The 25,616-nt window shown below is 34.4% G+C and overlaps 1 protein-coding gene across 1 annotated transcript in view; it reads right to left on the bottom strand.

Annotated features, from left to right (window-relative positions):
* Positions 1-929: 929 nt before the first annotated feature.
* Positions 930-25,616, bottom strand: part of LOC136034369 (carboxypeptidase Q-like) — a 36,238-nt gene continuing 11,551 nt past the window's right edge. Inside the window, exons 3-4 of the mRNA XM_065715512.1 lie at positions 7,593-7,848; positions 930-1,683 (exon numbers count right to left, since the gene is read on the bottom strand). Coding sequence (XP_065571584.1) covers positions 965-1,683; positions 7,593-7,848 — 975 coding nt within the window. The 3' untranslated portion in view covers positions 930-964. The remainder of the gene's footprint in view (positions 1,684-7,592; positions 7,849-25,616) is intronic.

Genomic DNA, 25,616 nt, shown 5'->3' with positions numbered 1-25,616 from the left:
ATACAAAATGCCCACACGAAAAAAAATAATGCGTACAATCCGCTTCATTCTTTACTTCATTAGTGCTATTGCACTGCCAATGATGGAATTATTAAAGTTTAGAGAATATACGTGATATTATCGCCCTAATCTACCCCATGAAAGAAAATGAAGTCATTAACTGAACAGCAAAATAAATACAAGGCTTTTAAAATGACTTTTAAAAATAAACTCTAGCACCTTAGGACTCGTGGGAAAATGCTCTATTTTTCGATCTGTTAATTTTTCTATTAATTATTCTAATTAGATTTTTAGAATAGGAATCTCGGTGGCACAACTTGAAATTGTCAATTCTTACATAGACTTTAAGTTCCCATTTGACCTCATACACTGTTGGCAGCTGCTCAAAGACAAACTAAATCTTTTTTTTGGTCCAAGGCAAAAGTTATACACAGCTTTCTAAAATGTAATACCAATTCCGTCGTCACAGCGTGGTCCAGACTTTCCATAAAAGCTATTGAGGCAGGACACCTACTGATTTCTCAGTATAAGCCAAGTCATCACAATCAAATGTATACAAAAAAAAAATAAATAAAAAGGCTCCACTGAAGATTTTATACCTAATAGGCTTCCTAAGGACAAGACTTTTTGAACATTTGCCACAATCATTTGTTTTTTTAGAACCGATGTATTCGGCTATCCATCTTATGATGTTTCAGAGTTATTAATCTTAGACGGAATCATTCTGTCAATCGGTAACGTCAGAAAAACCAATAGATATTTTTTGGTAGTTTTACTCATCTCATTAAAGAAAATGTCAATCAAGTCTAGTAATTTCAAACTTCTAATAATCCAAATTGGTTTTCTTTTCTTAGATTTTTACAGTTTTGGAAAGACGTTCAGTCAGGTACCCTACACTTACAATGATACTTCCAATAAAAAATTTTGAAATACGCTGACTTTTATTTGTAAAAATATAAATCAATTACATCACCAATAACATTTCTGGAGACATTCTTGGAAAATCCTCAGTTATATCAGCAACAATATAAGCAGTTACGGCCCATAAGATCACTGCTCTATCAAGAGCGTCTGGATCTTCTACCGTCATCATGTCACCTTCTGTGTGATGGAAGTAAAAGTAGCGTCCATCTGGCTCTCCATCTGTATCCCACAAACCTACTCCCGGAATACCTGCGTCGGTAAAATGAGTTATATCAGTGCTAACCCATCCAGAAGTCCATCTATGTTTGAAAAGGCTTACATTACTGAGAAGCGACAAAATCTCTTTAATTATACACTCTCCATTATATCTGTCCCCAGTATAGATCAGTCCTTGCGGATCGAACGTTCCAGCATCAGACTCCATCACAAAAACAAACTTATCTAATTCATTTTTATGCTGATCAAAGTAATGTTTAGATCCAAGCTTCCCTTGTTCTTCTGCTGTCCAGAGTATATTTCTAATGGTGCGCTTAGGACGTAATCCCAAACGATTCATAATTTCTACTGAAATGAGACCAATCATCATTCCTCCAGCATCATCCATTGCACCTTGACCAACATCCCAATTATCGATATGACCTGATACAACAACCACTTTATCAGGGTGTTTTGTCCCATTGTAATCAGCGATCAGGTTATAGGACATGGAAGGTTCTAATGTATTAGCATTTGATTTGACGCTTAAGACAATCCGTTCCCCTGAAATAAAAATTTAATATAATTCAACAATGAATAAGGTATGGTAATGTCTTTCAACTATGAAAACCTATAAATAAAATCGTTTATACTTTTCCTTACGGGTTAAGACTAAACCAGAATATTGAACCTATCAGCCTTCAGTTTGAAAATTTCGGCTCGAAAAAACCCCTTGTACCTAATTTTTTCTGTTTGTACTCCCTTACAGGTCTTGGTTTTCAATGGTTTTCCCACTGCTGAGGATCATAACACCTTAAATATAATGTCCTGGTATTCTAACAAAACATCTCTGTAAAACCTTAATTGATTAATTTTCTTTTTATCGCACCCCTTTTCCGTTGAAATCCTTATATTCAGGGGGCGGCTGTCATAACGAAAGAAAAATGAAAAAAACTTCTTCGAAGGTTGAGCTTTGGAGGAAAACAGTTCCCAGAACTCCCCGTAATATATGTAGGCTTAAAAGTTAATATAGTGTGAATTACTATTAGTACAGAACGAAATTTTAACAATTAAATAAACCTTACAACAAAATGCCACAAATTTCTTAGAAGGAAAACTAACAATCTTTCATAGAAAGCAATGACGACTGTGCAATCTTAATGCAAAAATAAACGAAAGAAATAGTTTTCTAATATTAAATAGCCACTTCATTTTAAGTATTAGCTGATTGCCACTGCACACGTGGGCGTGCCTCACTCAAATATAAGTAATTACTTATTCTCTTTGCTACGCTATTCTTTATTCTTTTCACTACAATCATGACAATTAAATTCAAACCTTTTGATATTGTTCTTGCTAACTTCAAAAGTTATCCCCCTTGGCCTGTAATTGTTTTGGAGTCAGAAACTGGTGCTAGAGGATTATCGAGAATTACAGTTTTTTCTTTGGCAGTCACTTTGAGAATCAAGTGGCAGAAACTAATTTGAAATTACTTTCGGATAACCGTAGTGCTCGCGAAAGAACGGACAAAGATGTTAGTAAAGCATTCACCAAATTGGATTCATTTCCAGACATTTATGAATTGTCATCATCACCTACTTATTAAACCCAAAGAGCGTTATTACAGAAGATTCACTTGCAACTAACCTAATCCTGCAACAAATAGCTTTTACCCGGATGAACTAAATCGCATACAAACGAATCCTACAGCTGAGATTTCCCATCAAGTTAAGGCTAAACCATCAGATCCGGATACAGCATATCAAGCAGTTGATACTATAGTAAAAAAAACATGGTGATATTCCCATTAATTAGAAAAATCACTCAAAGAACTATTTGCAATGGATAGAAGCTTGAAAAGTAGGATTTTGTCATTGGAATCGAAAGCGGATGATTTTGAACAAGAAAAGATGGTGGATTGCTTAGTAATGAATAGAGTAAAGTAGAGGCCTGGAAATGATCTAAAGAAAGAAATATCAGTTATCATCAAAGACAAGATGCTGGTCCCTGCTTTTGAAGTTAATAATATTTCAAGTGTTTATCAATTTAGTTTGAATGACTCTAGCGGTCAATTTAAAGTGTCTCCGGTGCTAATTTGCTTCTGAAATGCTGATATAGCTCGAATGGTTTTGAAAGAAAAAATTAAACTAGCAAAAAGCGGAATATTTTTGTTGGAATCGCTAATAAAAAACCGCTGTGAAGTTTTAAATAGTGCAAGAGACTGCTTCGGTAAATTTAATTTGTTGACTGACCGTGGGTAAATTTGGCTAAACCACCTGGTCAATCAGTTATAAGAAAGATTCGATCAGTCGCAGATTGTGTTTATACATTTTTTAAAGACTACTAGATGGTGATCTTTATGTTTAATTGAGTAAAAAACAAGTTTTTTAACTGAAAGTAAGGAGCGACATTAAAACTTGGAACAAGCAGAAATTATTCCGTATTTGAAAGGGGTTGTCCCCTCCTCAACGCCCCGCTCTTTACTCCAAAATGTTTTGTTGTTTTAAAAGTAGAAAGTAAAACAGTTCAAAATAGGGATGAAACCTTTTTATTGACAATGAATAGATATAAAATTATTTAACTGGATATTTCGAACACATATACAGTGTTCATCATCAGCAGTAAAACTAAAAGACATGAATTTTAGTCTTTTAATTTAGTCTATTCTCTCATACATTGAATTTGATGGTGTGGTTTTCATTAAGATATTATGAGTTTTATGGGTGTTTCCCCCTATTTTTGAAAATAAGTCAAATTTTCTCAGGGTTCTAACTTTTGATGGGTATAGCAAAACTTTATAAAAACTATATATTTGAAATGAGCCTAAAACCCCAATTCTTTTGATATGTCTATTTGCATAATTTTTTTTTTTTTTTAGAATTTCAGTTACCATTGAGCCGGGTTTCTCCTTACTCACAGTTTGTTACCACGAACTCCTTGATTAAAGATTTTAGCACCCTTCTTAAGTACCCAAAAATATTATGCCACCGGGAAAGTGGCGTTTTCTGCCATTTTGTGCCATCAAACCATTATTCACCCTTTAAAGAAAAAAGTTGCTATTTATTGAAAATTTTCAGATAACGAATTGATATGTTTAAAATTGCAAAAAAAATCTAAGATTTCTGTTTCCCTCCTCTAATCCCCTATGTTCCCAGATCCAATTCGAATCGAAAATGGAGCATCTGAGACATAAGATCCTTCTATATATCAAGTTTCATTAAGATCCGATCACCTATTCGTAAGATAAAAATACCTCAATTTTCACGTTTTCCAAGAATTCCGGTTTCCCTCTCCAACTCCCCCAATGTCGCAGGGTCTGGTCGGAATTTAAAATAAGAGCTTTAAAGCACAAATTCCTTCTAAATATCAAATTTCATTAAGATCTGATCACCCGTTCGTAAGTTACAAATACCTCATTTTTCCGAATTATCCCCCCCCCCCAACTCCACCAAAGAGAGCGGATCCGGTCCGGTTATGGCAGTCACGTATCTTAGAATTGTTTTTATTCTTCCCATTCAGTTTCATCCTGATCTCTCCGCTTTAAGTATTTTCTAAGATTTCAGGCCCCCCTCCAATAACGCTGGATCCGGTTGAGATTTAAAATAAGAGATCTGAGTTACGAGATCCTTCTAAATATGAAGTTTCATGAAGATTCGATCACTCTTTCGTAAGTTAAAAATACGTAATTTTTTCTAATTTTTCATAATTAAACCTCCCTCCCCCAATTTCCCCAAATAGTGCCGATCCTTTCCAAATATGTCAGTCATGTATTTAAGACTTCTGCTTATTTTTCCCACCGAGTTTCATCCCGGTCCCTCCACTCTAAGCGTTTTCCATGATTTTAGGTTCCCTCCCCCAAACACCCCCCAATCTCACCAGATCCGGTCGGGATTTAAAATAAGAGCTTTGGAAAACGATATCCTTCTAAATATCAAATTTCATTGAGATCCGATCACCCGTTCGGAAGTTAAAAATACCTCATTTTTTCTAATTTTTGCGAATTAACCCTCCCCCCCACCAACTACCCCAAAGAGAGCGGATCCGTCCCGGTTATGTCCATCATGTATCTAGAACTTGTGTTTATTTTTCCACCAAGTTTCATCCCGATCCCTCCACTCTCAGCGTTTTCCAAGATTTAAGGTTTCCCCCTCCCAACTCCCCCCAATGTCATCAGATCTGGTCGGGATTAAAATAAAGCTCTGAGACAAGATATCGGTCCAAACATTGAATTTCATTAAGGTCTGATCAACCGTTCGTAAGTTAAAAATACTTTATTTTTCTATTTTATCCGAATTAACCGGCCCCCACTCCCCCCAGATGGTCAAATCGGGAAAAAGACTATTTCTAACTTAATCTGGTTTGGTCCCTGATACGCCTGCCAAATTTCATAGTCCTAGCTTACCTGGAAATGCCTAAAGTAGCAAAATCGGGACCGACAGACAGACCGACAGACCGACAGAATTTGCGATTGCTTTATGTCACTTGGTCAATGCCAAGTGCTATAAAAAACGGAAAAATCTCATAGGTTCTTCTCCAGCACGAAAGTGTTGTTTTTTATAGATTCATTTATGAATGAAAAACCTTAACCTACAATATCTATAATCTATAAATAGTCTCTAGTTACCTTATAGATTTCAATATTGTTTACGTTCAAATACATTGTTCGAAGCATTTTTAAATCCTCTTTTGTTTGAAAGAGGAAACAAGTGAAATAGAAAAAAAAACGGGTAAAAATTACATGTTTTTCTCCAGCATAAAAATGTTGTTTTTTATTTATTCATTTATGAATGTTAAAATAAAATTATCTTTCTATATATAATTACCTTAATCTACAATATCTATAATCTATAAATAATCTAAAATTACCTTGTAGATTTCAATATTGTTTACATTCAAATACACTGTTCAAAGAATTTGTGCATCCTCTTTCGTTTGAAAGACGAAACAAGTTATGAAAAAAGTAAAACAGAAAAAAAATGGAAAAATTTCAAAGGTTTTTCTCCAGTGTAAAAGATTAACTATAAATAATCTATAGTTACCTTATAGATTTCAATATTGTTTACATTCAAATACATTCTTCAAACATGTGTGCATCCTCTGTCGTTTGAAAGAGGAAACAAGTGATGAAACAAGTGAAACAGAAAAAAAACGGAAAAACCTCATTGGTTTTTCTGCAGCAAAAAAGTGTTGTTTTCTTATTGATTCATTTATGAATGTTAAAATGAAATTACCTTTCTATATATAATTACCTTAATCCACAATCTATAAATAATCGATAGTTACCTTATAGATTTCAATATTGTTTACGTTCAAGTACTTTTTTCTATTCATTTGTGCATCCTTTTTCGTTTGAAAGAGAAAACAAGTGATGAAACAAGTGAAACAGAAAAAAAAACCAGAAAAACATCACAGATTTTTCTCCAGCACAAAAGTGTTGTTTTTTATTGATTCATTTATGAATGTTAAAATAAAATTACCTTTCTATATATAATTACCTTAATATACAATATCTACAATCTATAAATAATCTATAATTAATTTATAGATTTCAATGTTGTTTACGTTCAAATACATTCTTCGAAGTATTTGTGCATCCTCTTTCGTTTGAAATAGGAAATAAGTGATGAAAAAAGTGAAACAGAACTGTGAAAAAATCTCGCAGATTTTTCTCCAGCGCAAAAGAGTTGTTTTTATTTATTCATTTATGAATGTTGAAATGAAATTACATTTCTATATATAATTAACTTAATCTACAATATCTATAATCTACAAATAATCTATAATTACCTTATAGATTTCAATATTTTTTACGTTCAAATAATTTCTTCTATTCATTTGTGCATCCTCTTTCATTTGAAAGAGGATACAAGTGATGAAACAAGTGAAACAGAAAAAAAAAAACAGAAAAACATCACAAGTTTTTCTCCAGCACAAAAGTGAAAATTGCTTTTCTATCTATAATTAGCTTAATCTATAATAAATATAATCAATAAATAATCTATAATTACCTAATAGATTTTAAGATTGTATACATTTAAATACATTCTTCGAAGCATTTGTGCATCCTCTTTCGTTTGAAAGAGGAAACAAGTGATTAAACAAGGGAAACAGAAAAACAGAAAAAACCTCACAGGTTTTTTCTCCAGTGCAGAAGTGTTATTTTTATTGATTCATTTATGATTGTTAAAAAGAAATTACCTTTCTATATATAATTACCTTACTCTATAATTCCTGTAATCTATAAATATTTTCTAGTTACCTAATAGATTTTAATATTGTTTACGTTTAAATACATTCTTCGAAGCATTTGTGCATCCTCTTTCGTTTGAAAGAGGTAACAAGTGATGAAACAAGTGCAACAGAAAAAACTGAAAAGCCTCACAGGTTTTCCTCCAGCATAAAAGTGTTGTTTTTTATTCATTCATTTATGAATGTTAAAGTAAAATTTGAAGTTAATAAAAAAATGATTTCACCTCTCAAATACATTCTTCGAAGCATTTGTGCATCCTCTTTTGTAATGGCAATCACAGGCATCTTTCTCTCCCCTTCCAAATACATCATTATACCAGTGTGAGGTGAATTGATTGAAAGCGGCCCAGAAGACTCAACCAACACTGCAATAGCTCCTAATTTTGCTATTTCGGAATATAAATTATCCCTGTAAACTTGAATATTACTTCGAAAGTAGCCCTCAAAACCTTGATTGTATACGACAATTTTTCCAGACACCTATCAGAAAAGAAACTATAATGCTATAATTTAATTTATCTTTTTTAATTTTTAAGTTTCTGTATCAGTAAAGCAATTCTCATCTTCATTTACGCTTTGGCTACATAAAAATAATCTATACTACCTGAGAACATTGGTTGTTTCTTTAAAACCAGCCAAAAAATAAGAAAAATACCACACACAACTTAAGACAGCTTTCAACTCGAAAATTCTGAGTTAGCCATTCGGCTTAAGAGTATTAAAAAAGAATTCAAATATCGATCTTTCCGGTAAAAACGGCATTTATTTGTTCCTAAGGGATATTTGTTCCTAAGGATGCAAGTGGTTCATAAGAAATAATCAAACATGCTACAGAAATTTATTTCACAGTTTCGCATGTCTAAGTTTAGTCATTTTAAACTTGGAAAATTAGGTAGAGTGATCAATAATTGCGGGTCAGTTATCAAATAGTTCGTGGTAACGAACTGAAACTAAGGAGCGACTCAGCCCAATAGTAAACCAAGCTCGAAAAACAGAATAATGATAACAATGGATACATAAAAAGAATTGGCTAATTATGCTTATTCCAAATATATAAAATTTGTTAAGTTGAATGTACTCGCCAAAAATTACGAGACTGAGGAAATGTGTCTGATTTTCAAAAAAGAGGAGAAACAACCCCCAAAGGTCAAGGAATCTTATTTAAAATTGCACCATCAGATTAAGCGTAACAGAGAACCCTTTTGTAAAGTTTTGAAGCTCGTATCTTTAAAGATTAAATAAAAAAAACTAGTTTTTTTAACTGAAAGTAAGGAGCGACATTAAAACTTAAAACGAACAGAAATTACTCCGTATATGAAATGGGTTGTCCCCTCCGCAGTCCCTCGCTCTTTACGCTAAAGTTTGACTCTTTGCCACAATTCTACTTTTTAAAACAATTAAAAACTTTAGCGTAAAGAGCGAGGGACTGCGGAGGGGACAACCCATTTCATATACGGAGTAATTTCTGTTCGTTTTAAGTTTTAATGTCGCTCCTTACTTTCAGTTAAAAAAACTAGTTTTTTTTATTTAATTTCTGAACGTTTTTGAATTAATGCATGTTTGATTTTGGCTCTCCGCACATAAATTATTGAAATGAAATTAGTATATTAATTTTTTTTTTGGCTAAATGGCTTTCTCTTAGTTTTGATCAGACGATTTTGAGAAATAAGGGGTGGGGAAGGAGGCCTAGCTGCCCTCCAATTCTTCGGTTACTTAAAAAGGCTACTAGAACTTTTAATATTCAACGAACGTTTTTATTAGTAAAAAATATACGTAACTTAAGAATTAACTTACGTAACAAACTTTTATATTCTTATATTTTTATTATGTGTACGAGGGGGTTTGTACCCTCGTTAATACCTCGCTCTTTACACTAAATCGTAAGTTTTGTCCCAATTCTTTAAGAATGACCCCTGAATCAAAAAGGCCGTAGAATAAATAGTTGAAATTACTAAAAATATTTTAGCATCAAGAGCGAGGTATCTATCTCCTCCTAAATACCTCGCTCTTTATGCTAAAGTATTTTTAGAACCCCTCATATGCGTAATAATCTCTATTCGTTTTAAATTTCAATGCTATTCCTTACTTTCATTTGAAAAAACGTTTTCATATTTATTTTTTCATTGTTTTTTTTATAGTAATGCTAGAAAATCCTGCGCCCTTTTCATTGAATTTTTCTTCCCCCGTGACATATTCCTCAAAGGAAAGATCCTCCCACAAAGCCCTCTCCCATCAAACTCACCCCCCAAACCAAAAAATCCCCATGAAAACGTCTGTACACTTCCCAATAACCATTACTATATGTAAACACTGGTCAAAGTTTGTAACTTGCAGCCCCTCCCTCAGGGATAGTGGGGGAGTAAGTCATTCCCAAAGAAAAAGTTATTATGGTTTTCGACTATGTTGAACAAAATGGCTATCTTAAAATTTTAATCTGTTGACTTTTGGAAAAAAATGAGAATGGGAGGGGGCCTATTTGCCCTCCAATTTTTTGGTCACTTAAAAAGGGCACTAGAACTTTTCATTTCCGTTAGAATGAACCCTCTCGCGACATCCTAGGATCACTTGGTCGATAAGATGACCCCTGGGAAAAAAAAAACAAAACAAACAAATAAATAAACACGCACCCGTGATTTGTCTTCTGGCAAAAAATACAAAATTCCACATTTTTTAGATAGGAGCTTGAAATTTTTGCTATAGAGTTCTCTGATATACCGAATGCGATAGTGTGATTTTCGTTAAGATTCTGTGACTTCAACTGGATGTTTCCCCCTTTTTTCCAAAATAGGGCAAATTTTCTCAGGCTCGTAACTTTTGATGACAAAGACTAAATTAATTGAAACTTAATATTTAGAATCAGCGTAAAAATTCGAATCTTTTGATGTATCTTTTAGCATCAAAATTCCGTTTTTTAGAGTTTCGTTTACTATTGAGCCGGGTCGCCCCTTACTACAGTTCCTTACCACGAAGTGTTTGAAAAGAAAATAATTCGGTATTTCGGGGCTTCTGACATTATTACTCCTTTGCGGAAGTTAGGCTCAAAATTGAAAAAGGACTATATTTTTTCTCTGGGCCCCTTCCACCTCTTAGTTCGTTTATTTTCCCGTTGGTTTTCACCTGTTTTCGCTTTATAGTTGTGTTATCTCTTAGCAGTTCTTTCGTTAGTTGAGTTATGGTTATGGTATATATGTTTTATCGCTCGTATAGTTGTGTTATTTTCAAATTATACTCCATAATAGAGAGGCTCCGAACACCCAGCATTGTATATTAAGCTCTTAATTTGACATTTTTTTCTAACGTGACCAGATTCGTCCTGTGCCCTTTTCATTGAATTTTTTTCCCCCATGGCATATTTCTCCAAGGAAAGATCCTCCCACATAGTCCCCTCCCTCAACCCTACCCCCAAAACCAAAAAAATCCCCCTGAAAACGTCTGTACACTTTCCAATAGCCATTATTATATGTAAACACTGGTTGAAGTTTGTAACTTGCAACCCCTCCCCCAGGGGCTGTGGGGGAGCAAGTCATCCCCAAAAACATATTTATTATGATTTTGGACTATGCTAAACAAAATGGCTATCTCAAAATTTTGATCCGTTGACTTTGGGAAAAAAATGAGCGTGGGAGGGGGCCTAGATGCCCTCCAATTTTTTTGGTCACTTAAAAAGGGCACTAGAACTTTTCATTTCCGTTAGAATGAGCCCTCTTGCGACATTCTAGGACCACTTGGTCGATACGATGACCCCTGGGGAAAAAAAAAAAAACAAAAAAAAAAAAAACAAACAAATAAACACGCACCCGTGATTTGTCTTCGGGCAAAAAATGCAAAATTCCACATTTTTGTAGATAGGAGCTTGAAACTTCTACAGTAGGGTTCTCTGATACGCTGAATCTGATGGTGTCATTTTCGTTAAGATCCTACGACTTTTAGGGGGTGTTTCCCCCTATTTTCCTAAATAAGGCAAATTTTCTCAGGCTCGTAACTTTTGATGGCTAAGACTAAACTTGATGAAACTTATATATTTAAAATCAGCATTAAAATACAATTCCTTTGATGTAAATATTGATATCAAAATTCAAGTTTTTAGAGTTTTGGTTACTATTGAGCCGGATCGCTCCTTACTACAGTTCGTTACCACGAACTGTTTGATGTGGAATGTTGCAGTTTTTGCCAGAAGAAATATCACGGATGTTAGTTTTTTGTTTTTTCTTTTTTTATTCTTTCCAGGTGTAATTGTATTAGATTGTCCAAGGCCAGTTTCTCGCGGGAGGAATTTTACATGGGGAACTTTCTATGGAGAGACTTTTTGTGGGAGAGGATTTCCCACGGAGCGCGGCGGACTTTCTGGGCTTATTTGAAAAATAATGAGAAATTAAAAAAAAAATTCTTCTGAAAGTAATGAGCTACATTAAAACTTAAATAAATCGGAAATTATTCTGTATATGAGAGGAGTTACTCAGTTTTCAATATCCTGATATTTACGGTAAAGTTCGATCTTTGTCCCAATTTTTAAAAGAACGATTTCTGAAACCCAAGGAGCGTGTAATTAGAATCAGAACCTTTTTTTAAAAGCACTAGTACTAACGCCTCCATAGATCCCTTGAGGCCCTTAGACTATTGATCCCCAGTGCCGGCACTTTTTTCAATCCCTTATATCCGCCTATATTCCGGCCGCAGCCATAGGGGGTATACTAGAGCCAACTGGAGTTATCAATCCCTCGAGTCTGGTCTGTCGAGCATCTGGTGCTGCGTAATCAGTCACGTTTTTGATGAAACAGTACAATGGGTCCTAATACACACATATCACACCATTTCATCTGGTCTGTTGACCATCTGGTATTGCGTAATCCCTCAATCTGTCGATGAAATAGTACAATAGGTCCCAATACACACATATCCCACATTAAATCTTGTCTGTTGACCAACTGGTATTGCGTAATCATTCATGATGTCAATGAAATAGCACAATCCCAACGTACATATATCCCACCATCTGGTGTTCTTAGATAATAATGTCTGTGTCGCTATAAAATGCAACAAATATAAGTGGCCAGTATTCTCATTGCGTAAGGTATCGAAGTCAAATGTTTAACATAAAAGACTGATCGCCCAAGTTATTATCATTAGAGGAAGGAGCTTGATCTAGTAACTTGTTTAATAAAAGTATTTTTGATGAGGACTGCAATAACAAGAGATTCGTGATCTGTGCATTTTTTGTCGTATGCTTAGTGGACGATGATTGATTGTTTTTCAGGCAGTTTAGGTTTATTAAAAGACATTTAAAATCCTTTAGTTACCAAATTGCATGTACAATACATCAGAAATATACTTAAAGTTATTTCTTAAAAAATTGCAATTTACTTTAAATTCGCATTTAGCTAAATTCTCAGAAAGCCTATCTAACGATCAAACCATGAAATGGAGTGAATCTCTGAAACGCACTTCGTATTCGGTTTCATTAACAGTTATTATTTTATAAAATGATATAAAACTCTCCGCTGAATTAAAATACCGTAATTAGGTACTAATTGTCTAAGAAATAAAGGAGAGTCGTTTTTTGAGCGATTATGCTTTACACTAGGGATATGTTTAGGAATTCTAAATTTTTTATTGCATTCTGCATTAGTAAATCCACGTGTATTACCAGTCATATGGTCGTGATAATATGAAAAAAACTTCGTTTTCTTAAAGAGTTAAAGAGGCTGCGTCCCAAAGTCGAACCTTAAAACGTACAGGAATTAGGAGAGGCAGTTGGGGGGCTGCCGCCCCCCAAACCCACCACTTTTAGAGACTCTTTTGTACAGGTTTTTTGTTGTGGGGGGCTGCCGCCCCCTAACTCCCCGCTCTTGGCTTCGGAAAGGCCCTCTTTTAATTAACAAAAAATTGAAATGAATGAATAATGGAATAACTTCGAAAAATGTTAAACACAAGGGGACAGGAGAACCATTGCGCCGAAACTAGTAATTAGTAACAATGAAGTTGACCACTTTATTTACATTTTAACATAATTATTGAAACTGTTTCCCAGACACAGAGCAAACAAGCTAAGAGCTGGGGGTGGGGGTAGGGTAGCAAATAAAAACCTGTTTTGTATTCTTTGTTAATTAAAAGAGGGCCTTTCCGAAGCCAAGAGCGGGGGGTTAGGGAGGCGGCAGACCCCCACAACAAAAAACCTGTACAAAAGAGTCTTTAAAAGCGGGTGGTTTGGGGGGCGGCAGCCCCCCAACTGCCTCTCGTAATTTCTGTACGTTTTAAGTTTCGACTTTGGGACGCAGCCTCTTTAACTCTTTAAGAAAACGAAGTTTTTTCATATTATTTCTGTACGTTTTTCTACAATCCATGGTGGATGTAATTTAATAATTCCTGTACTCCTCGTACAGGAATTAGGAGAGGCATTTTCCGACAATCCTGGTACAGGAATTAGGGCTGCCTCTCCTAATTCCTGTACGTTTTAAGGTTTGACTTTGGGACGCAGCCTCTTTAACTCTTTAAGAAAACGAAGTTTTTTTCATATTTTGTGAAAAAAAATCGCCCGATAAGGGACTTGAACTTTTGACCTTAGGATTAAAAGTCCCACGCTCTACCGACTGAGCTAACCGGGCATGTTTGAAGTCGAAATACCTGCATGTGTATAAATATAACTTTTAAATATTCCGACAAATCGGACAAAGTCGGAAAAGATTTTCCGACAAAACTTTCCAGGAAAATTACTCGGAGAATTCCGCGTCGAATGAGTCTTCGTACACCCAGATCCGATGTCGGCTGTGACCTGTAGGAGTGGCAAAAAAAAGGGTTTCTGTCATTTTTCTCAAATAAAAATTTTACGGATTAAGACAGAATTTTTTGAAGCTTTCAGTCAGTCTCACCATGTTGAGCTGATCATTTTGATGTACTTGAATATTGAAATTCGTAACTTTTAACAACAAAAAACTTAACATGGGCTCTTATGGGGAAATGGGGTTTTTCTAAGCTAGAAAATCGGGGGGTTAAGATTTTGCGACGAAACTTACAAGCAAAATTATTCGGAGAATTCCGCGTTGAATGAGTCTTCGTACTCCCAGATTCGATGTCGGCTGTGACCTGTAGGCGTGGCGAAAAAAAAAACGAAAGGAGAACATGAACATTAAGTGGCTATGCGTGGTTTCTGGAAAACAGGGAAGGAGTTATCGGATCAAGCTGAAATTTCGCGGATACGCTCCTGGGCCCTAGGGGACCTTAACTTGTGAATGTCAGCCCGATCGGACAACGTTAAAGGGGGGGGGAGGTGGGGTTGGGGGTCGAAACTTTCGGCCAGATTTTCCCCATGAAGAAAAAGTCGGAGGGGGATGAGATTTGGCAGGTTTCTTAGTTGGAGCTCGGGCTACGAAATGCATCCCTCCCCATCCCTCTGCGACCACTGGAACCAAAGATCGCTTAACATTGTCGTGGTTCGTCTCTTTAAAGAGGCACGAGTGTGCCTCCTTGATCTAAGTGAAAATTATTATCTCCTTTTCACAAATATAAAAGCTTTTATTAGTTTTATTATTCCATTTTTCTCTTACTTGTTCTTGTGTATAACCATGATCTCTCTGTCTATTTTCATGCTCATTGGCTGTTTCTGTATATACGTCTGTCATGGTAGTTTCAAAATGCGTGTTAATATCTTCACCAAAGCATCCCTAATATTTATTTTGTGTGGTATCAAAAGAACAACATACTTGGAATCCATAAGCAAATGGCTACTTTAATTGTCTCTTTCCCTTTCTTTTGATTAAATTCCTCATTATATGATTCAAAATCGGCTATTATTTAATAGACCACTTCCGTTGGCTTAGATATATTTTTAAATTCAATTTTAGATCCTGGTTTTGCCATAATGATGTCAGGATTATGCATCGGCACTGTTTCTGTTTTCTGTTTCTGTTTCTGTTTTTTCTTGCCTGTTTCAGCCTGTTTCTGTTTCTGTTTTTACAAAAAAACAGAACAGAAAACAGAAACAGGCTACCTGTTTTTGTTTGACCTGTTTCTGTTTCTGTTCTGTTTTTTTTTCATCTGTTTTTTTCCGTTTCTGTTTTTTTTTATCTGTTTTCTGTTTTTTTTTCTGTTTTTTTTTTTCAAATGCCGCGCTATCTAGCGGGCATGATACCGAAACGCATGATACCTACCCGTACCTACCGTACCGTTGATTTTTGAATTTAAACAAAAAGGGAATACTTGTGGGAAAAGTCAAAGTCATGGCCAATTGTAGAAAAAAGCTAAGACAGATTGTCCAATTAAGTGGGCAACCCAGTCAAGGTTAATTTTACCCCTTTGATTGCCGTTGTGACTGTCTCCCATTTATGCTACACCTCTCCGTGCATGTATGTCCCTTGACAATGCCGAAATAGAGCCAACCTGTTGGAGGTTCTCCTTGGGGAACACACGCGGGTTGACTACGGGTTGACTACTTGAAAATTTTCCTCTCATGCATGTCACTCCACAATGCTCAACTAGAGTCAACCTCTCATGCTAATTCACGCCGGGGTAAATCTGAGCGAAAGAGAGAGAAGCTTGAATGCTATACAGTGGACATGGGCTAGATGGGAACCCCATATGACAATGTCTCTACTGTTGGTATATGTGTAGCGGATGGCTATTACCGCTTGAGCAACGGTCTAACCATTGACGGCTTTAAGGATTCGTGCTTTAAGCGGCAAACATGGGCTCAATGAAATCCCATATAAAAGAGGAATATAGCGTTGGTATTTACTTAGAGCAATGGGTTACCGCTAGAACAGCGGTCCAACAAGCCACGGCTTGAAGGCATCCGTACTTTAAGCGGTGAACCTAGGCACCTTGATATGTGTGTAGCGGAGGGTTATTACCACTTGAGCAATGGTCTAACCATAGAGCGTTATAGAGCGTTGGTATTTGCTTAGAGCAATGGGTTACCGCTATAGCGACGGTCTAAATAGCCTCTAACTTAAGCGGTGGACATAAGCTAGATGGGATGACTCTGTGTCTGTCTGGTATATATTAGCAAGCAGCGGTCTAAGTAGCCTCGGCTTGAAAGCATCCGTGCTTTAAGCGGTGAATATAGTGTTGGTATATGCTTTGAGCAATGGTTTACCGCTAAAGCAACGGTCTAAGAGCAACTAGGGTAAATTGTCAATTATAAATGACATTTAAGCTTGAAAGGAATATAGCGTTGGTATCACCCGATTGGACACATTTTATGACAAATTTCGCCCCCCCCTAAAAATACGCTAGTGTGTTGAATTGCACGAAGTTGCTCATCTTTTGTATGTGTCTAAAAGGATTTAAGAAGAAGATGTTTTCTTTCCTATTAGAAATAGAAGAAGTAAGGAAAAACAGCTGTTAAAACAGCTGTTTTTTATTTTTAAACAGCTGTTTTCTGTTTTTTCGAAAAACAGAACAGATTACAGAAACAGGTCACCTGTTTTTGTTTGACCTGTTTCTGTTTCTGTTCTGTTTTTTTTTCTAACTGTTTTTTTTTCTGTTTCTGTTTTTCTCAAAAACAGAAACAGTGCCGATGCTTAGTCAGGATTGTCACAATTTTATTTTAAATATAATATTCAAGTTTGTCTTGTTCATTAAAATGTCTTCTAGAGAATATACAAAGATGAATTTTGTGTCCATTTCAGTTATGAATGACCTACTTAAATCTTTAATTAAAATACAATGATTTTCAAAATGAAGTAAATTAATTACATGTGTAGCAGTTTTTTCATTGATGTTAGTCTTAGGAATATGTGCTCTAACCACTTTATTTTCACTTATTTAAAATAAACAAACTTCAAAATTATATTTTTTCTCAAATTTAAAAATATCTTGAATTTCTATAGGAAGATTAGTGATCCCTTCAAAGTTGAATTCATTTTCATACAATCTAATTTTGATATGCTGTCAACATGTCTATCATTCACTGGGTAAATGTAAGAATTATTGACCAGAGAACACATTTACTATCATTATTATTATGCAAGCATTGTATTAATGCAAGCTTTTTTTATTTTTTACAAATTCAGATAATTCTTTATTAAAACCTCCCACGTAATTTGGTGTTCTTTTCATTTTATAATCTATTCCATCGACCCTTTCAAATTGTAAGCTTACAATTTGAAATCTTTATGACTAATGTATGTTTATTCCTGTGACTACTATTTAGATGGCTTTGATCGGTATCACTGTTGCTATTAAAAATCCAGCAATAGCTATGATATTTAATAGGTTCTTCCTTATCCTTCTGAGAAAAAATATTACACGCGTTGTAAATTGAACTCTATAAATATCTCTATCATTCATTCTATATTTTAAATCTCGAATACAGTGTCAAAAAGTGTTCCAAAATCAGCTCCATTGGCATTCATTGAAATATTAACTGAAAGGGAATTTTCTGTATTCTGTTGAATACTTGGGCTATTATCTTGTTCTTCATCTTTAAACATACACGCTGGAATATCTTGGAGTTTTCGTATTTTTTTCTTATTTATAAACTAGTTTAAAATATCAATCTTCTGTTCATTTTTGACACTCTCTCTACCAGTTACATCTAGAATGATTTGCTAATTTTTATCAAAAACTCTTTTAATGATTTCTGTTTGGTTATTAAAATAATTTTTTACTTTATTCATCAATACATCATAATTTCCAGCAGTTGAAGTCGGTTGGTTTCGGTTTTAAATATTTTGTAAGTTCAGTAATATATTTATTTCATACACTATTATACTGAATTTCTTGTCTTCTTACATTTTGCCACCATTGACTATAATGATCGCACGTTAATATTTTATTATTAAGATGATCATTGATAGTATTGAACATTTTAGGTTTTTGCCAATAATCTTTAAATTATGGCGTTCGGCAAATGATCTCAATTCATTAATTGTATAATGCGGTAATTTTGTCCAAAGGGCACGGGTTTAATCCCAGTTGTGACCCGTTATTTAGTTTGGGACGGGGGTCAGTGGTGTGACTCTGTAAGCTCAGCCAGAGTCGACCCAGCTCTAAATGGGTAACTGGAGAAATCTCGGGAGGTAAGCAGGAAGGGTGTGTGAAAGCACAGGATGGTTGGCCCCCAGCCCTCATTGCACTTCCTGACTGAAGGGCTATGAAACGGAGATCAGCGCCGGCAGTTCGGACCTTAAGGGTCTAGTGTCGTCTTACTAACTACTTTTCTACTAATACTGTAATCGATTTTGTATTTTGATGAAATTAAATTTTGGTTGTAACCAACTTTTAATCACTTCTTCAATTTCTACAATTTATTAGGAGCTGATTTTATTGAACAAAATTTCAAATTTTAAAAATAGTCAAGTCTTAGGAATTCTATTGTTTTCTATTTACTATTCTCGAGATTGTTGAGAATGTGTAAATCTGTTAGTGTTAATTAAATTAATTAATAATTTAAACTTGTTTAATAATTTAATTCCGTAATAAATGAAAATTTATTGTGTGCGATATAACAATTTTACTGCAATCGACCCTTTAACTCGGGCAGTTTCAACAAGAAATGGTGTGCTAATTATTAAACGTATTTTTACACTTTGTGGTTGCAAGAAAAATACTTTTAAATGAAAGAAAGCAATTAGCAAAAACCTTGGATAAAAGGAAGTGGTATTTGTGCTGGCAAGAGTATTGTAGACAACAAACTTTTAGAACTCTATTCAAACTTTTCAGGGGTTGATGATTTACATAGAAAATTAAAAAAACATGGTTTTACTGTATCAAAAACTTAAATCGAAGAAGTGATGCAAAATCAAAATATTAATTCTTAACACCATCCAGCTATTCATACATTTAAAAGAAGGTGCGTTTACATTTATTGTGTTGATGACCAGTGGCAAGTCGATTTGGCTGATATGAAGCAGTATAAAAGTTAAAATAATCATTTTAATTATATTCTTACAGTCATAAATTGTTTTATTGAATATGCTTGGTTTATTCCTTTAGATAATAAAACAGGAAAGGAAATAATTAATGCTTTTACGGATCTTTTAAAAAATAGAAAACCTAAGAAATTACAAACAGGTATAAGTAAAGAATATGCTATGAAAAACATAGTATTTTTTAAGAGTCATGAAATTCATTGGTTCTCATCTGAAAGTGAATTGATAGTTCAAATTTTTGAATGGTTTAATAGGACGACCAAAGAGAAATTATAGAATTATTTTACTCATAGCAATACAAAACTTTGGATAGATGTATTACCCTCTTTCGTTGACAATTATAACAATTGTTATCATCCATCCTTCAAAACGAAACCAATAGAAATGAGTAAAAAAAGAAATGAAACCAGGTGTGCACTAATTTAATTCCTCATGTTAAAGTTAAAAACCATCCATAAGCAAATTCAATGTTGGTTATGTGATTAGAATTAATAAAAATAAGGTTGCTTTTTATAAAGGTTACCTAACAAATTACACAACTGAAGGGGCTCAAATAACTGCAGCAAAACATACAACCCCTATTACGTATGAACTGTGGGATAAAACTGGTAAACTCATTATTGGTCGTTATTACAAAAAAGGGCTTTCAAAAGTTATTCAATAAAAACTTTCATTCTATAAATTAATCCTACAAAGCTGAATAAATTGTTAGTGAGTATAGTGAAAAGTAGAGAAGTATAAAGAAATATAGCTCAACAACATGGCTTAGAGCAAGCTGGATTTTGTGACTATACTAAAAATTTGGGTGCTTCAATCGTTGAAGCAGAAGATAAAATTACAAACATGATTACACACAAATTACATGAAAATGACACTAACTTAAGAAGACGATCAACACGATTGGATCATTCTTTAAGCACCGCAACAAGTTTTCCAGCAAACAATCAAGCTCACTCAAGTAAAGCTATTTTAAAACAGAATAAGCCAAATTTCATTACTAAGGTCTATTTTGGGATAGACGAAGAACTTTTGAGAGAAATCAATGAAGACTATGATCCTAAGGGATTCTATTTTGGAATGCTTAATTTTATTTAGAAAATTATCAGTATTCACCAGAGTCAATAGATGAATCAGGAACACTTAATCAAAGATATTGATCAAAGAAGATGAAAGGTATGAAATCTAGTGAATTAGAAAAATAAAGTCTCAGTTAAAAATCTACACAAGACGGTTCAATGCTATTAGATATAACTTTGATGTTATACATCCTCAACAAAGATACGAGATTTACATGAATAGTATTAATATGATTGAAAAATTATGTAGTTTGCAAGGTAGCGCAACTGCTGGAAATATATCTGATGATGTGATAAATGAAGCTATTGACCTGTTCGATTCATTATACAAAAATGATATTATTAAGAAAAATTACTATAGACAATTTGAAACAACTCTTTCATAATTTGAATTTCATGAAGAAAAATACTTTTCCAACGAATGGTTTTTATTAACATTAGTGGTAAAAAAGGGAAATCGAACAGTCCTATACGAGTAATCCTATCACATTAGACCAAAAATCTGACTATGCAATGGTTTTAACTCAATGTACAGTATGGTATTCGTCGTATAACATTAGTGATCAATTTAGAAATAATACATTTGAATACAGGGAAAAAATAAGGATGAATGGGTAAACTTTGCTTTACGCAATGGGTTGTATGGTCAAGAGGGTTTAAATTCTATCTTAAATCGTTGTTTCAATTCATCCCAAGATCGATGCCCAGTTAGTATATCATCCAACATAGCATCCAACATAGCAACACTGAAATTTCTTATTATTTTGAAAGATAATTATAAATTTTGGTTTAATTGTAATTTATGTTTTATTTTAGGATTTAAAAATGGAGCTGAACTAAGTAGTAAATATAATGAAGGTACTAAAGTTCCTAATATTGCAAGAAATTTTGATAAAAATGCGTATTCACTGCTCATTAGTGGATAATTCAATTGCGAATGGGAATGTAACCTTTGATGGGATCTGGAGTTTTGCACCAAAAACCGAACCTGGAACGCTACTCTCTAAGATTCCTAAAGATAGGCAATTTCATCCAATCAATCGCAATGAATATATAAATGCGCTAAAAACGACTATAACTGATCAATTAGGTAGGTTAATTGACCAGAATGGACAGAATGTTGAGTATATTTTGGAATTGAAAAAAGTTTAATGGAATTGTTTAATAAAATTTATCTATGATAAATTCTGATCAATAAGAAACAATTATCGTATACAAGACAGTTTAGTAGTGGGATTTGTTGTTTCTGTAAAAATATCACCAATTCTCAATTATTCAAGATGTCCATAAGAAAATATAAAAGATGACGCCCGTTTCATGAATAACACTATGATTAAACCTCGACTTGAACTATCGAAGAATAGAACAATTGAATATGGAAAAGATTGGATAAATTATAATCAAAGAGAGTTAAATGATGTGAGATCTCTAAAAGATATAGTTTCAAATAATAAAATATATTTCAATAAAATATCTTGATCAGCAGAGGAAAGGCTTATTGGATGCATTGATTTTTTGGAAGGGACTTAAACTACATCCCTGATGATACTCCTGCTGACACCCTCAGTTACAATCGAAGATCCGCCTCCGCTGTTTGAAAATCTTTGGAAGTTGATTTAATATTTTTTTTAACCGTATAAATGGTGATGAAACAAGTTGTTGATGCTTATTGGGAATTAACTGAAAAACCAATCGTTGATGATTTTAAAACCAAATATGAATATACAGAAAATTATAAAAAACAGTGTGAATGTATCTCAAAGATTAAATTATCATTTCATTTTAAAGATGTGGAATCTTGGGTTCTTCCAAGTGATAGTTACCTTTATCAACAGTGAAAATAACACGATTAGATGGAACAAGTATGCGAAATAATGATGAAGTTACTTTAAAAATAATGAATTTAATTTGTTTAGAAATGCTGAATATATTGTCAAAGAAAAATGTATTGAAAATATTAATTATGTAGGCATAACAACTACTGTTGAAAACTTAATAGAATCTTCAGATGACTAATAGTAGAAGCGTAGCTACTAATATGTTTTGATAGGAAAATAAAACCTAATCTGTTGGTTCCTTTAAAGAAGAAGACGAGTTTCATAGTACTCTTACACCTGCTGCAGAAGGTGGTGGAACAATTAAAACAAAACAAAAAGCACTTTTAATAGTAGTTTATTTAAAAGATCGAATAAAACAAAAGTAAGTCACGTGGTTAATATGCATTTACCATTATCACGATTATTTGGGTTTTGTCAAGATACTAATCGTGGTTTTAGAGGTGTTACACATCAAATTATATTAAAAAGAAAAGATTTTTTCGAATATTATTATAAAATTTTTTTTAACCGAATGATTATGTATGATATTGAGACACAAAAATTCGGTAAATGCTCTTTTTTTTTTGATGTTGTTCTTTACCATCCCCCTGAAACTTAAAGTTCAAAATAATCTAATGATTGATTTCATGTGTTCAAGAATGGCTAGTAGGGAGAAGTGTTTTTAAAACTAATGATAATTTACATACAATTCGGTAATTAAAGGGATTGTAAATGGTCTTTGGATAAACCAAAACTGTATGAGAAACTATACCCGTCCACTAAGCATACGACTAAAAGGCATAGATTACGAACCTCTTGTTTGTTACAGTCTTCATATCAATTCTTTTATTGAACATGTTGCTATATCAAGCTCACTTTATCTAATGATAATAACATGAACGATCACTTTTTTATATTAAATATTTGTCTAAGATACTTCCGTAACGGGACTCCTGGCCGCTTGTACTCGTTGTATTGTTTCAGCGACACAGACGTTGTTATCTCAAGACACCAGATAGGGTGATATGCGTGTATTGGGACCCATTGTGCGTTTCCACCGACAATATGAATAATAATGGAATATCAGATGAGAGAGAGAGAGGGAAGTTCATTAATACTAAACAGAAGACAATACAAAATACAATTCAAAATCGAATTACAATACACATAATTTCCCTCGAAAGGCTCCATGGCCGGGGATACAAGGGGGAGAAGAAAAAAATTATTATACAAGAAATAAATTCAATAAAGGAAATCACATATAGCAGTTTACAGGCAATATATTTATGGGGGATACAATACAAGCAACAACTAGAAGGAGAAAAAAAGAAAAAAAAACATAGATAACATACCTGAGGCCTGGGAGCAAAGTGCAGAGAGGAAAACCACACACCACTAACAAAACACAGGGGGCATCAACTCCTCAAAGGAAAAAAAAAATAATCTGTTTGGATCCTTAAGAATCCTTTTAAAAGTCCTAAACGAGTGGCATTTCTGCACTGAAGAAGGTATTGAATTCCAGACCTGTTGACAAGCAATGTAGGGATTGAAATCTGATCGAATAGTAGGGGTAGGTGGAATTTGGATATTATTTGAAGAACGAAGGCTATATGGAGTTGAATCAGAAATAAACATAGGAGTTTTCCGAAGAGATTTTGGAAGATTGCCGTGAAGTTGATCAAAGACAAAAGAAGCACAAGAAATAATGTATATAGACCGTAGAGTTAAGAGCTGTGTTGGTCAAGAACGGTTGGTGTCCATAACCAGACGCCGTGCTTTATTATGCATGACGGAAAGTGACCGCAGCGAAGGCGGAAAAGTAGACATCCATACAATTGGGCAATAAGAAACATATGACTGGACAAGACAGAAAAAAAGAAGTTTCAGAATAGATCCAGGAAATGTGTATCTAAGTTTTCGAATGATACCCAAACTCCGTGAGACCTTAACCCTAATCATGGCTACATGGTTTCTGAATGAAAGGTTCTCATCAAGCAGGATACCAAGGAACCGGACCACCCGATTCTCTGATCTACACAAGGAGCCTTGTGACACCTGAAGGTGTGTAAGCTGAGAGAAAGCTTCACCAATTCGAGAAAAAAATAAGAAAATATGATTTACCAACATTCAAGACCAAGTAATTGGCATTAAACCATGACATAACTCTCTCAAATAATGCCACAAGATTAGACTTGCTATCACATTCCGTCTTCCCGAGGGTCCCAAAAGTGGTATCATCAGCAAAAGCAACAAGAAAATCTGCATTAGAAGAAGTATTGGAACACAACTGAGCATTAGGCTGACACAGCTTGCAACATGCCAATCAAACCAAGAATAAGCGTTTGATCTTATACCGATATGTGATAGTTTCCAAAGAAGAATCCGATGAGTCAAGGAATCAAAAGCTTTACGAACATCCAAAAATAAAGCTGCCGGGATATGACCAGAATCTATTGCCGAATGAATGAAATTCGATAAAGCTGCGTGTGCATGCTCCGTAGAGTGACTCGCTCGGAATCCAAACTGGAAATCATGCAAAAAATCTTTTGCATCCATAAAACTAAGAAGCCTGGATAACATAGCCTTCTCAAAAATTTTGCTGAAAACAAATAGAAGAGAAATTGGCCTATAATTAGCAGGATCACTCCGAGAACCACCTCTATAGAGTACTATAACCTTAGCTCGCTTGAGAAATTCAGGAAAAATACCTTTCTCGAAAGACAGATTGACGAGCTTAGTCAGTGGTGACAGAATAGCAGGCAGAATGGCACGGATAACCCTCGTAGGAATTTTGTCTGGTCCTGAACAGGATGATCCTTTAAGAGCATTCATGAGACGAGCTACCTCGAATTCTGAAACAGAATTCAAGACCATCGACTTCAAACATGAGGGTCCAAGAAAGACTCTGAAATCTCAACGAGAAGTTGCAGAGCTTGCAGAGGAAGCAGTTACCTTTCCTATATTAGAAAAATAAGTGGTAAGCTCTAGCTGAACATTTACATCTCCTTGGACGGTTTTACCATCGATTTTCAGCATTGATGGAACTGAAGGTAGAGGGGGAGTAGGTCTAAGAACTGAATTAATTAAATACCATGTCTTCCTTATATCCTTCCCACATTCAGAAAATTTCCTATGATTATACTGAGACTTTGTCTTCCGACACAGAGAATTAAATATATTCCTATAGGCCTTGAATCGTTCGTGATGAGCTAAAGATGGTGAAGCCTTGTAAGGCTTCCACAAATAATTTTTTCTTTTCTAGCTTTTATGGAGACCTGGAGTCATCCATGGATTCAGTGGTGCTATCCTTTCCGAAGTATGGGGCGCTGGATCCCGATTGCAAATTTCCTGGATTCCTTCTTTAACTAAATGATAAAAGGAATCAAAAGAGTGGTTAAAATCTGAATCAGAAAACAAACTACCCCATGGTACATCAGCCAGACGAGAATTAAGTAGACTTAGCTCAGTATTACCATAACGGAAAAATG

This window comes from Artemia franciscana, chromosome 13 (assembly GCF_032884065.1).
Source record: "Artemia franciscana chromosome 13, ASM3288406v1, whole genome shotgun sequence".
Classification (NCBI taxonomy): Eukaryota; Metazoa; Arthropoda; class Branchiopoda; order Anostraca; family Artemiidae; genus Artemia; species Artemia franciscana.
The sequence above is the reverse complement of the archived record's forward strand: the minus strand, read 5'-3'. Positions and strand labels throughout refer to the sequence as shown.